Source organism: Hibiscus syriacus, unplaced genomic scaffold (genome assembly GCF_006381635.1).
Source record: "Hibiscus syriacus cultivar Baekdansim isolate YM2019G1 unplaced genomic scaffold, ASM638163v2 tig00110989_pilon, whole genome shotgun sequence".
Lineage (NCBI taxonomy): Eukaryota > Viridiplantae > Streptophyta > Magnoliopsida > Malvales > Malvaceae > Hibiscus > Hibiscus syriacus.
The window spans coordinates 99,692-112,285 of record NW_024062943.1 but is presented as its reverse complement, the minus strand read 5'-3'; the positions used below and the strand labels follow the sequence as shown (position 1 = coordinate 112,285).

The 12,594-nt window shown below is 34.3% G+C and overlaps 1 protein-coding gene, 1 long non-coding RNA gene and 11 other non-coding genes across 13 annotated transcripts; all 13 read left to right on the top strand.

Moving 5' to 3' along the window:
* The first annotated feature begins 3,917 nt into the window (after positions 1 to 3,917).
* LOC120149138 (60S ribosomal protein L17-2-like) lies at positions 3,918 to 8,327 on the top strand. Its single transcript, XM_039162029.1, has 7 exons — positions 3,918 to 4,013; positions 4,125 to 4,161; positions 4,264 to 4,304; positions 7,507 to 7,737; positions 7,815 to 7,917; positions 8,009 to 8,076; positions 8,195 to 8,327. Exons 1-7 carry the CDS (start codon positions 4,011 to 4,013, stop codon positions 8,234 to 8,236), a joined length of 525 nt encoding a protein of 174 aa, XP_039017960.1. The 5' UTR covers positions 3,918 to 4,010; the 3' UTR covers positions 8,237 to 8,327.
* On the top strand, positions 4,614 to 6,190 carry LOC120149139. The gene is made up of 3 exons (XR_005518438.1): positions 4,614 to 4,774; positions 5,071 to 5,285; positions 5,585 to 6,190. It is a non-coding gene; the product is annotated as an uncharacterized LOC120149139 (long non-coding RNA).
* Positions 4,620 to 4,751, top strand: LOC120149199. Its single transcript, XR_005518444.1, has one exon. It is a non-coding gene; the product is annotated as a small nucleolar RNA snoR74 (small nucleolar RNA).
* On the top strand, positions 4,875 to 5,006 carry LOC120149206. Its single transcript, XR_005518450.1, has one exon. It is a non-coding gene; the product is annotated as a small nucleolar RNA snoR74 (small nucleolar RNA).
* Positions 5,131 to 5,262, top strand: LOC120149204. The gene has a single exon (XR_005518449.1). It is a non-coding gene; the product is annotated as a small nucleolar RNA snoR74 (small nucleolar RNA).
* On the top strand, positions 5,389 to 5,520 carry LOC120149209. The gene has a single exon (XR_005518453.1). It is a non-coding gene; the product is annotated as a small nucleolar RNA snoR74 (small nucleolar RNA).
* LOC120149208 lies at positions 5,645 to 5,776 on the top strand. Its single transcript, XR_005518452.1, has one exon. It is a non-coding gene; the product is annotated as a small nucleolar RNA snoR74 (small nucleolar RNA).
* LOC120149201 lies at positions 5,902 to 6,033 on the top strand. The gene has a single exon (XR_005518446.1). It is a non-coding gene; the product is annotated as a small nucleolar RNA snoR74 (small nucleolar RNA).
* On the top strand, positions 6,158 to 6,289 carry LOC120149203. Its single transcript, XR_005518448.1, has one exon. It is a non-coding gene; the product is annotated as a small nucleolar RNA snoR74 (small nucleolar RNA).
* Positions 6,415 to 6,546, top strand: LOC120149211. The gene has a single exon (XR_005518455.1). It is a non-coding gene; the product is annotated as a small nucleolar RNA snoR74 (small nucleolar RNA).
* Positions 6,671 to 6,802, top strand: LOC120149207. Its single transcript, XR_005518451.1, has one exon. It is a non-coding gene; the product is annotated as a small nucleolar RNA snoR74 (small nucleolar RNA).
* LOC120149202 lies at positions 6,926 to 7,057 on the top strand. The gene has a single exon (XR_005518447.1). It is a non-coding gene; the product is annotated as a small nucleolar RNA snoR74 (small nucleolar RNA).
* LOC120149200 lies at positions 7,181 to 7,312 on the top strand. Its single transcript, XR_005518445.1, has one exon. It is a non-coding gene; the product is annotated as a small nucleolar RNA snoR74 (small nucleolar RNA).
* Positions 8,328 to 12,594: the final 4,267 nt, after the last annotated feature.

Below are 12,594 nucleotides of genomic sequence, written 5' to 3'. Positions count from 1 at the left end.
GAGGTTATTTAGTTCATTTAATAATCATGTCTATTCTTATTACTTCAGAGTTTTCCAGAGTAATTCAGACGTTTCTGAATTCCAAATACATATTGCATTTCCATTCAGTTTAATTTGGTCTTTGTGGTTTATTTGTCAAACAAACGTCCAATTCTTAATACTGAATGCGATCTAGAGTTGAGCTGAATACTTCCAAAACTATCATCTAGCTAAACTTGAGTAGACGAACACGCATTCAAGTAATATCTATGCCGTTCAGGTACTGACTTATCATTAAAGTTGATTGGCTTACTTAAGCTGTGTTCCATAACTTTTTAAAGGTAGTCCAATACCTATGCTTATTTGGATTCCTTAATTAATCCAAGACATTTACTTAGAATATGACACAAGGGTATTTTGGTAATTTTGGTTTTCATTTTTATTCCATTTATTTCAAAGCTCGAAGATATCCAATCATTCTTGAACTTGGTGGTATTCTTGGGTTATTTTCATTATAGGGGTATTTTAGTCATTTTACAGATTCAGCGTATTTCAATCATTTCCTTCCATCCGATCTTACTATTAAATTCAATCTTATCATTTATTTCAGTCATTTCGAACAATTATGACAACAGAACACCCCGACAAATTATTCTTCAGGTATTTACTCATAACTCGGATATTTCTGGGTCAAGTATCTTCTCAGATTTTACAAACGGAAAATCAGGAATTTTCCTCAACTAAGTCAGGATCTTAATAATCAAATCCGTACTTAATCGAGTTAATTACAAATCCTCATAGTATTTTCTCATTCAGGGTTAACTAGGACTATTTTACCTCTCAAGGGCAATTCCGTAATTTCTTAACCAGATAATTTCAGTATTAGTTCTTAACGAAAATAATTATAATTTAGAGATCTTATGATCAATTGCTTTACCGAACATTCTCTTATCTTGAAATGATTCCTTAATAGAATTCTAATATCTTGCACAAACCCTCTAGGGGTTAAAAACCGGTTATCCGTAATTTCCAAGTAAAACTAACATTTCTTATGCACATCAGTAGTTATATCGAATCAATGTCTTTTCAGAGTTATTAACCAACTTCCAGGGACAATTATTGTCATCCTACAACATAAGGGTATTTTCGTAATTTTACCCTACCGGAGTATTCTCATAATTTCTCATCCAAGTACCTTTAACATTTAACCTTTGATGAAATAAATTATAAGTTACAGATACAGGGCTGATTTCTTTATCAATAATCACAAACTTGTAATTTAATCTAACAATTCCTCAATCTCTTATATTAGTCATTCGATCCGTAATCAGTTACAGAATTTCTACCACATCATATTGTGTGTATAAATTATTCAACTTCACCAAAGTGACCAACATTATCTTGTTCATGCATTTATCAATATAAACATGTTCCATAAAGCATAAAGAGATAGTAAAGTATTATCTCGATTTCTGTGCAATACTGATCGACCATAAAAATTCCATTTGAACGCCTTTGATCTTCAATTCAACTTCCAATAATTCCTCAGATGCATATCAACATAAATTATATCAGAAACATAGCTTAATTGTGATAAATAGATCGAATCGGGTGATAAATTAGTGAAAAATAGCTTACCGGGTTCGAATTTGGCGAATCGGACTTCAGATTCGGATTCAGGACGTCGAAAAACATAAAATACGACTTTTCGAAAATTTTGACTTTTCTGTCAAAATCAAAGTCAAAGGGTTTGACTGGAAATTTCGAGGCCTTCGGGTATGAATTTGGCAAAACGGACTGCGGAATCGAACTCATGACGTCGATAAAACCCAAACAATTACTCTAGAATTTAAGCTCACCAACTCAATTTCTAGCTTCAATCATTTTCTCAAGAACCCGAACCTTCAAATATACGAACCCAAATCTAAAATAAATTTCTCGCCATAAAAATAACTTATTAAAAATCCTTTCTATAATAGAGAGCTCAATTGGTAAAATTGAAAACTAATGGTGCCATCAAAATAGTTAATTACTTAAATTAGTGACTAAATTGATCTTGTAAAAACTATTATGTCATAACTATAAACACTTGGAAATTAAGAGACAAGGTAAAGATCTCACCAAACTTGGATGACACACCTTGTGATTTACCCATTTGCACTTTAATAATAGTTCCCCAAAACCACGTGATTCCATTGCACCATGCTCCATTTCACGTTTATTTTAAATATTTTTCTCTTTCTCTATAACTGCTCCATTTCACGTGATTCCATTGCCAAAGCCAGTGAACAAACGAAAAGAGCAGCTTCCATGTCTGAACCTTCTCCAGGAATACTCGAACTGAACACAAATGATGCTTATAAATTCTGAGTAACTGCTGCTGGTGACCAGCTCGAACCATTTGCTTGGCTAGATCATGCAGAAATGACATAATTCGAGGAGGTATAAGAATGGGAGGAGTATACACAGCAGTTTCCAAGTCAATATTTTGATGCTCAGAATGGCTATAGGATGTAGTCCTGCCACCAGCATCTCCTTAATTACCAAGTGATCCTGATGATGGACGTAGCACATTTGGAAGGCCATTAAACAGACGATCAAGCTCAATAGGTTTGCTATAAGAATTCAATCGCTTCTTAAACTCATCCTCCGATACTCTCTCGGTAAACTCCACCGTTTCCAATACCGCATTACACTTCTGGAACGACAATTCCCCGTGCACCATGGTCCAGCAGAGCTCGTAGATACAGCGAAGCATGAGAACAGTGAAGATAAGGATAAATTTGGGTTTGTATTTTTGCCTTCCCACATGATTTCCTCCATTACTTATATACACTCTATAGAAGAGAGATTTTCAAAATATCACAATTGTATGGTTCTTGGAAATCTAAATAAAATAATAATATTAAAATAATAAAATTCCCATATGTTCATTGTCTTTATCAAAGAGTGTAGGCAACTCAATAGGAATTTGAGAGGCATTCAAGTAAACAACGCACCTGTTAAAGTTGCAATATTCTTTATCACACAAACCACATCATTTCCATTATTTTTTTTTTTCTTTTGTCAACAAATCCAGCTGTGAATCAACAAGCAAGAAATAATATATCATTTCTTCTATGCTGGAAAGCAATAGATTTCAACCATGTTGCCATTATCCTTACTTAAAAAATATATCTCCTATTGAGTGGCCTTAATAACTACAATAATTGGGGTGTTACACTATTTCTGCCCAAACAGTTAACTATAATTAAAAAATGTTCTTATTATGTTATGTGACAGTTATCACAAATTATATCTAATTTTAATAATAAAAAAATGATATGTGAAGTTTTTCATTTTTTCAGTTTAATTTTAAATTGAATCTTATTTAATTTTTAATTTTATAATTTAGTGAAAATTTTTAATTTTATTTTTCTTCTATTTCTTTAAATTTTCGTGACGAGGCTCTGTTGAATTTGTTATACCTCATCTTTTTATTTAATAAAATATATTTTTTATTAAAAATAATTACTAATTAACACATAATATGTATTAAATTTATAAAATTTCATAAAATTTGTAAAAATTTAAAATGAAAAAATATAGAAAGTTCTCATTTAAAAAAATAAAAAAGTCATAATCCTTTTGTAGTTTTCAAAAAAGTGTAGCAATTTATTTTTTAAAATAAAAATAAAAATTATAGAATGTTCAAAAATGTAAAAAAGAACACATTTTTTTTAAAAAAGAGTTTTTTTTTGAATTTTTATGATTTTTCATGACAAAAAATTTCTCTTTAAATTGAAGAAGAAGAAAAATCAGTTATTGGTTTGGATCTCTAAAGTGTTAGACCCATAAAATGATTTTGGGTTGGACCATACAAAAATATATTTTCTATCAAATTTCTTACCCCCACAAAACCCAACCCTAATCCAAAACCCTAGTCAGAACCAATATATTAGTCCAAATCATAACATTCTTCGCCGCTTTCTACCTCTGCTCGGCGTACCCGCAGAAGCAAAACACCTCAGGCAGCAACAAGATCGGCCGCCATGGTTCATTTCTCTTCACTTTGTTTTCACAATTTATATTTTGAAGTCTCTTCCTTGTTTTGTTAGACTATATAAAACTGAACTCGATTTTGTTTTGAACCCTTGTCTTTTCAGGTGAAGTATTCGAAGGAGCCCGAGAACCCCACCAAGTGTAACGTGCCATTTTTTTTATCTTTGAGCTTTCCACCTTTTTATCATGACCCCATATTTCTTTGATGGAAACTAATGATGTATGGTTTTCATTTTTTTGCAGCCTGTAAGGCAAGGGGCTCTGATCTCAGGGTTCATTTCAAGGTATTATATAATTTTACTTGACTCTTGATTCGAAGCTTTGGAATTTGGTTGAAGATTACCAAAAAATCATTTGGCAGTAATAAATGTTTGTTAAATTAGATTTAGCTGAGAATGCTACAGTATTTTTTTCAATGCATGTATACATCCATTTGCTATTTATCATATTTAATGATTAAAGACTGTCGTGGAACTTATCTGTTTATTTTTTGATTGGGAGAGGATTGTTGTAGTGATTTTCATAGCCTTATATCATGCACTGTTTATGGGCATATATATATATATATTGGCTGAGTATTTGGATTATTAAACCTGATGAAAAAAGCAGGGCCTTGTTGCCTTTTGTGAACTAGGCTCTTGTAAGCTTCAGGAAAATTACTTGTGCATTGTTATTGGGTGAACCTCTGGATTTTATTGGTGCCTGAAGGTTCAGTAAATGATGCTACATTTTGTAATCCTCTGTAAGGATTTTAGTTTTTTTCATTTATATGATATTATTTAATTGTTTCTTGACGTGTTTTGATGTTGTCTGGTTCGGATTTTGCTGAGTTTTTTGATTCATTAACCTGATGAAAATAAGCAGGGTCTTGTTGCCTTTTGTGAACTTGGTTCTCGTACACTTCAGGAAAATTACTTGTGCATTGTTCTTGGGTGAATCTCTGGTTGTTAACGATGCCTGAAGGTTCAGTAAACGATGCTACATTTTGTAGTCCTCTGTAAGGAATTTAGTTTTTGGACTGATATGATATGAGTTAAAAAATTTCTTGAGGTGTTTTGATGTTTGTTTGGTTTGGTTTTAGGCCGAGTTTTGTATTCTTAAACCTGATGAAAAAAAGCAGGTCCTTGTTGCCTTTTGTGAACTTGGTTCTCGTAAGCTTCAGGAAAATTACTTGTGCATTGTTCTTGGGTGAATCTCTGGTTGTTAATGGTGCCTGAAGGTTCAGTAAATAATGCTACATTTTGTAGTCCTCTGTAAGGAATTTAGTTTCTGGACTGATATGATATGAGTTAAAAAATTTCTTGAGGTGTTTTGATGTTTGTATGGTTTGGTTTTAGGCTGAGTTTTGTATTCTTAAACCTGATGAAAAAAAAATAAGGGCCTTGTTGCCTTTTGTGAACTTGGTTCTCGTAAGCTTCAGGAAAATTACTTGTGCATTGTTCTTGGGTGAATCTCTGGTTGTTAATGGTGCCTGAAGGTTCAGTAAATAATGCTACATTTTGTAGTCCTCTGTAAGGAATTTAGTTTTTGGACTGATATGATATGAGTTAAAAATTTTCTTGAGGTGTCCTGATGTTCGTTTGATTTGGTTTTAGGCCGAGTTTTGTATTGTTAAACCTGATGAAAAAAAGCAGGGCCTTGTTGCCTTTTGTGAACTAGGTTCTCGTAAGCTTCAGGAAAATTACTTGTGCATTGTTCTTGGGTGAATGTCTGGTTGTTAATGGTGCCTTAAGGTTCAGTAAATAATGATACATTTTGTAGTCCTCTGTAAGGAATTTAGTTTTTGGACTGATATGATATGAGTTAAAAAATTTCTTGAGGTGTTCTGATGTTGGTTTGGTTTGGTTTTAGGCTGAGTTTTGTATTCTTAAACCTGATGAAAAAAAAGCAGGGCCTTGTTGCCTTTTGTGAACTAGGTTCTCGTAAGCTTCAGGAAAATTACTTGTGCATTGTTCTTGGGTGAATCTCTGGTTGTTACTGGTGCCTGAAGGTTCAGTAAATAATGCTACATTTTGTAGTCCTTTATAAGGAATTTAGTTTTTGGACTGATATGATATGAGTTAAAAACTTTCTTGAGGTGTTTTGATGTTTGTTTGGTTTGGTTTTAGGCCGAGTTTTGTATTCTTAAACCTGATGAAAAAAAGCAGGTCCTTGTTGCCTTTTTTGAACTTGGTTCTCGTAAGCTTCAGGAAAATTACTTGTGCATTGTTCTTGGGTGAATCTCTGGTTGTTACTGGTGCCTAAAGGTTCAGTAAATAATGCTACATTTTGTAGTCTTCTGTAAGGAATTTAGTTTTTGGACTGATATGATATGAGTTAAAAAATTTCTTGAGGTGTTTTGATGTTTGTATGGTTTGGTTTTAGGCCGAGTTTTGTATTCTTAAACCTGATGAAAAAAAATAAGGGCCTTGTTGCCTTTTGTGAACTTGGTTCTCGTAAGCTTCAGGAAAATTACTTGTGCATTGTTCTTGGGTGAATCTCTGGTTGTTACTGGTGCCTGAAGGTTCAGTAAATAATGCTACATTTTGTAGTCCTTTATAAGGAATTTAGTTTTTGGACTGATATGATATGAGCTAAAAATTTTCTTGAGGTGTTCTGATGTTTGTTTGATTTGGTTTTAGGCCGAGTTTTGTATTGTTAAACCTGATGAAAAAAAGCAGGGCCTTGTTGCCTTTTGTGAACTAGGTTCTCGTAAGCTTCAGGAAAATTACTTGTGCATTGTTCTTGGGTGAATGTCTGGTTGTTAATGGTGCCTTAAGGTTCAGTAAATAATGATACATTTTGTAGTCTTCTGTAAGGAATTTAGTTTTTGGACTGATATGATATGAGTTAAAAAATTTCTTGAGGTGTTCTGATGCTGTTCAGTTCAGTTTGAGGCTGAGTTTTGGATTCTTAAACCTGATGATAAAAAGCAGTATCTAGTTGCCTTTTGTGAACTAGGTTCTCGTAAACTTCAGGAAAATTACTTGTGCCTTGTTCTTGGGTGAACCTCTGGATTTTATTGGTGACTGTAGGTTCAGTAAATGATGCTACATTTTGTAGTTATCCGTAAGGAATTTAGTTTTTGGATTGATAGGATATGAGTTTAATTGTTTCTTGAGGTGTTTTGATGTTGTTCAGTTCAGTTTGAGGCTGAATTTTGGATTCTTAAACCTGATGAGAAAAAGCAGAGTTTAGTTGCCTTTTGTGAACTAGATTCTCGTAAACTCCAGGAAAATTACTTGTGCATTGTTCTTGGGTGAACCTCTGGATTTTATTGGTGACTGAAGGTTCAGTAAATGATGCTACATTTTGTAAACCTTTGCAAGTAATTTAGTTTTTGGATTGATAGGATACAAGTTCATTTGTCTCTCTATTTGTGTTAATGTTCAGTTCGGTTTTATGACATATTACTCTGCATCTCTTCTGTTTTTCGTTGCCAATTTTGTGCTGTAACTGTTTGCTGGTGCTCATCAATGAGGCTCATACTGGGTTCTGCTTTTATAGAACACAAGGGAGACAGCTTTTGCCATCAGAAAGTTGCCTTTGGGCAAGGCAAAGAGGTATTTGGAGGACGTTATGGCTCACAAGCAAGCCATACCATTCCGACGCTTTTGTCGTGGTGTAGGTCGAACTGCTCAGGCAAAGAACAGACATTCTAACGGACAAGGTCGCTGGCCTGTAAAATCTGCCAAGTTTATTCTAGATTTGCTGAAGAATGCAGAGAGCAATGCCGAGGTATGCCTAGTCCGTTGGTTTTGAGTTTGCATCACTCCTTTTTTTCCACATCTAAGGGCTTGATGTCAATTTCTCAGGTTAAGGGTTTGGACGTTGATGTCCTATATATTTCTCACATCCAAGTAAACCAGGCTCAGAAACAAAGGCGTCGTACATACCGTGCACATGGAAGAATCAACCGTATGTATTGAAACCATGCACCTAATGTCATATGAAGACTGTTCTGTTTATGTCTCCTTTGTTAATCGGACCGTGTCCTGTTTTTTGGCAGCTTTTATGTCTTCCCCTTGCCATATTGAATTAGTTTTGTCTGAGAAGGAAGAGCCTGTCAAGAAAGAGGTAACTATTTTAAACTTAAATTTCCTTGGTAATAAAGGCTTCAAACATGGAATAAATTAATGTAAACTGTGCGGTTTTCTGAAATATTTTGTTGTTTATGATTATCTTTTGTTTTCAGCCTGAGACTCAATTGGCAGCTAGCAATTCCAAGAAGACCTAAGCTTAGGTGCTTCTGTTTACACCTTTATTTTCCCTTTTTTATGGAGTTTTTGAATTTTTGCAACTCATTTTCTTTTGGTTTTTCGAACCGTGTTTAGTTTAATGTCATTTGATAACTTTTTTAAATGGTTGTTATTTATTAAAGAAAGTGATATCTGAAGTTGATCTTGTGGTTGTGGGATCGAGTCCCACGGTGGGTAATTTATAATTCTAACTGTCGGAGGTCTTCCACGAAAACTGCTCTCAACCTGGCGTTGGGGTCAGCCTACTATCTTACCTTCCTCTTATCTCATTACACATGAGAATAGGGTCAGCTAAATTTTATATCTGAAGTTGACAGGTACTTAACTTTCGGACAGATAGGTCTTGAGATACAATGTGATCTTACTACAACCCATGTTTTTTCATTAAAGAAAACAATTCTGTAAACGTTGAACCATAATGATATCCATTTCAATATTTTATTGTATAAAATATACTACTGCCATGTATTTTAAGTTATTCTTTTAATAAACAGTTTGATTCATCGATATAACATATAATATACTAATTTGGTTAAAAAATATTAAATACCAAAAATAAAAAATATAATTGAAGTACTCATTTTCTAGAAATCGAATTAATCAAAACCCTAGTCTTACTGTAAAATAATATTCGATGGAGGTAGGGGTGCACAAAAAATTCGAATATCCGAAAAAAATATCCGAAACCGGTTTTGAGAAAAATCGGCTTTTTTTTAACCGGATCGGATTTTTTTAAATCGGTTATTTTAACCGGTTTGGAGAAAAAAACTTAGACCGGTGTTTTTACCGGATAAAAAATCAGTTTGAAAAAAATTGGTTAAAAAACTGGTTTTTATCCGAAAAAAAAAACCGGTCTGGGTTTAAAAAACTAGCCGTTAATATAGTCGTTGGGGGGGTTTTGTGACCGTTTTTGACCTTTTTTTCTTTAAAAAATTACCATTTTACCACCCTAAACATGTATAAATAGGTTGGGATGTATTTGGTTGATTACAAATTCCTCAAATCTTATTACACAACACTTAAACATCTCTCAAATCTTACTTTTGTAATTTTTTGTTCATCATGAGTAACACGGCTGAATCTTCCGTCGGGGGAAACCTTGAAGTCGTGAGAGTGATCGAACACACTCGAAACAAAGACATTTGGGATCACTACGATTTATGTGAGATGTCAAATGGCTCGAGGAGGGCGCGTTGTAAACTTTGTCTAAAGTTTCTTGCATCGGAAGGAAACACAACGTTGAAGAACCATTTGACAAAATCATGCAATGCACTTCGCTCAAGATCGGATCCTAGTCAATCGAATCTTACACCGCAAGGTGTTGTTTTTGTTTACGACAACGAAAAATTACGAGAAGCGTTTACAAAGTTCGTGATTACAAAAGCATTGCCGTTCGACCACTTTGATGATGAAGATTTCACGACAACAATTCAACAACTAATGCAACCACGTTATACTCAAGTAAGTCGTACTACCCTTAGAAGAGATGCTATAAAAATGTGGCGTACGGCGAGGGAAAAAATGATTTTAGGATTCCAAGAACACCGTTATGGTGTGTCGCTTACATGTGACGTTTGGAGTTCCCCTCATAATACCGAAAATTCTTTTTTAGCCGTTACGTGACATTGGTTAGATCAAGATAATTGGCAAATGATGAAAAGGACAATCGCGTTTGAATTATTCGGTGAGCCGCATACCGGTGTTAATTTATTTACACTTTTAAAAAGGGTAATTTGTCTTTATAAATTAGGAAATAAAGTTTTTCTATATCTTTGATAATGCATCGAATAATACAAACGCGGTTCCAAGATTGAAAATATTACTTTCACCGATTTTAGACGGTGCGTTTTTTCATACTCGTTGCGTTGCACACATAATTAATTTATCCGTGCAAGCCGGTTTGGAGGTTATTGAGCCGATTAGATTAGAATTCAAAACAATGATAAAATCGGTTCTTTGTAACAACAACAAAAGACTAAATGATTATAAACGATTTTGTAAGTCCGTTAATAAAAAAGCTTTGGGTCTTAATTTGGATTGTCCAACTCGTTGGAACTCAACTTGGATGATGATGCATACTGCCTTAAGGCAAAGGGAAACATTGCAAACATTTCACGATCGGCTTTTCGAGAGGGGTCATGTCCCAAACATTTATCCGGATTCGAGTTGGAAAACTATAGCCAAAATAACCGATTTGCTTGAGGTTTTTAAAAATGCAACAACTTTTTTATCCGGTGTTTATTACCCTACTAGCCCGTTGGTTCTTAATCAAATATTTTTGTTGGCTACCCGACTAAATGACTTTGAATTTGAAACCGAAGTTTTTCAAGAAATTGGCTTTGCAATGAAGGAAAAACTTTTAAAATATTTTAAGGAGATTCCCCCCATTTTTACTTGTGCCGCCGCTTTAAACCCAACGTTAAATGTTGGTGGGGTTGAAACACTAATTGAACAAATTACGTTTGCTTTTAATCTAACCGATGATGAACCCAACTTTGTCCAAAACCAAATAAATTATTTTAACAAATGTTTTCGAGACATGTTTGCAATTTATTTAAATAAATACGGATCAAGTAGTGTAATACACGATCAAATGAGAATGAATGCGGAATCATCTAGTAGACGTCCAAGTAACATAAATTTGAATCTTTTTAACACTCTTGTAAATTCCCAATCCAAACGATCACGTACTACCACCCCAAGTAGCGAGTTGGGAAATTATATGTCATGCGATTTTCTATCAAAAATGACATTTGAAGAGTTTGAAAGTTTGGATATTTTGGCTTGGTGGAAAGAAAAGGAAGCACAATTTCCGATTCTAGCCGCCATGGCCCGTGATTTACTAACCGTCCAAGCTTCTACGGTAGCTTCGGAATCCGCTTTTTCTGTTAGTGGCAGGGTTATATCGCAACGGAGATCAAGACTAAGTCCCGAGTCGGTGGAAGTATGCATTTGTTTAAAGGATTATTTGGATGGAGCGGCTCGTAAGCAACATATCACCACCCTAGAAGATGCAATTGATGCCGATTTGGAAGCAAACTTACACATTGAAGAAGTCGAACTTGGAATATCCCCTCCAAACGAAGAAGGCGAAGATGATGAAGAAGAGATGACAATGTAGTTTATTTTATAACTTTATTTCAATTATCGTAAACTTTGTTTCAATTATCGAACTTGAAGTTTTTAAGTATTTGAATTTATCGAACTTGGAAGTTTTTAAGTATTTGAATTTATCAAACTTGGAAGTATTTAAGTATTTCAATTATGTTGAGTTAATTAAGTATTTCAATTAAGTATTTAAATTTATCGAACTTGAGGTTTGATGCTTTCTCTTTGATTCTCTCTTGATTCTAGTTGCTTGATGTTTCTTGTCTTTGATCATTGGCTTCTAAGCTTGCTTAAATACACTTTGAATCACTTCTGAACTTTAGTGATAATTAATGAAGATAATATAGCCGTTTAAGTGTGAAAACATTTAATAAAAATGCTTGGAGCGTGGGGGAATCGGTACCCTCATAGGGAATCGGTTCCCTAAGTGTAAAATTCAAATATTTCGACCGTTGAATAGGGGGGAATCGGTACCCCCTATGGGGGAATCGGTTCCCTCCGAGCATTCTGGAAATCTCGGAGCCAAACCATTCAGTGAGGAATCGGTACCCCCTTGGGGGGGAATCGGTTCCCTATGAGTAATCTGGAATATTAAAATCGGTTTTTTTATAACCGATTTTTTAAAAAAACCGGTTTTTTTAAAACCGAAACCGGTTACACCGGTTAGGATATCTGGCCCTCCAAACCGGTTAAAAACCGAACCGGTTATTTTATAAACCGGTTTTTTTTCTATGAGAAAAAACCGGATCGGATAAAAACCGATCCGGATCGGTTTGAAATCCGACAAATGTTCATCTCTAGATGGAGGGAGAGGGACTCTGAACACGACCACTACATAGAAGACATACATAAGCCTAAGGTAAAAGGTAATTATGTCAATAAACCTAGAAACTTGTCAAGTTTAGACATTAGCATTCAGTATAAATAGTATTCTTAAATGTTTGATTCCAATCAAGTTTCATTCATGTTGTTGTCCATGACTTTTGTCTTAACCTTGAACAGAGGTCGAACATAAACGACCACACAAGGATCCAACATTTCCATGTTCTTCAAACCATTAGCTTCGACTACTGTAACTGACAGCTTTCCCTTTGGCTTAACCTCTATTTCACTGCATAACAAAAGATATGATATTTGTTAACGAAACAAGGTGGTTACATCGATCACTGATGGTTTACTCTTTTTTCTTTTTAAATTTTAACAAGGGTTGTATTTAGTGACAAGACGA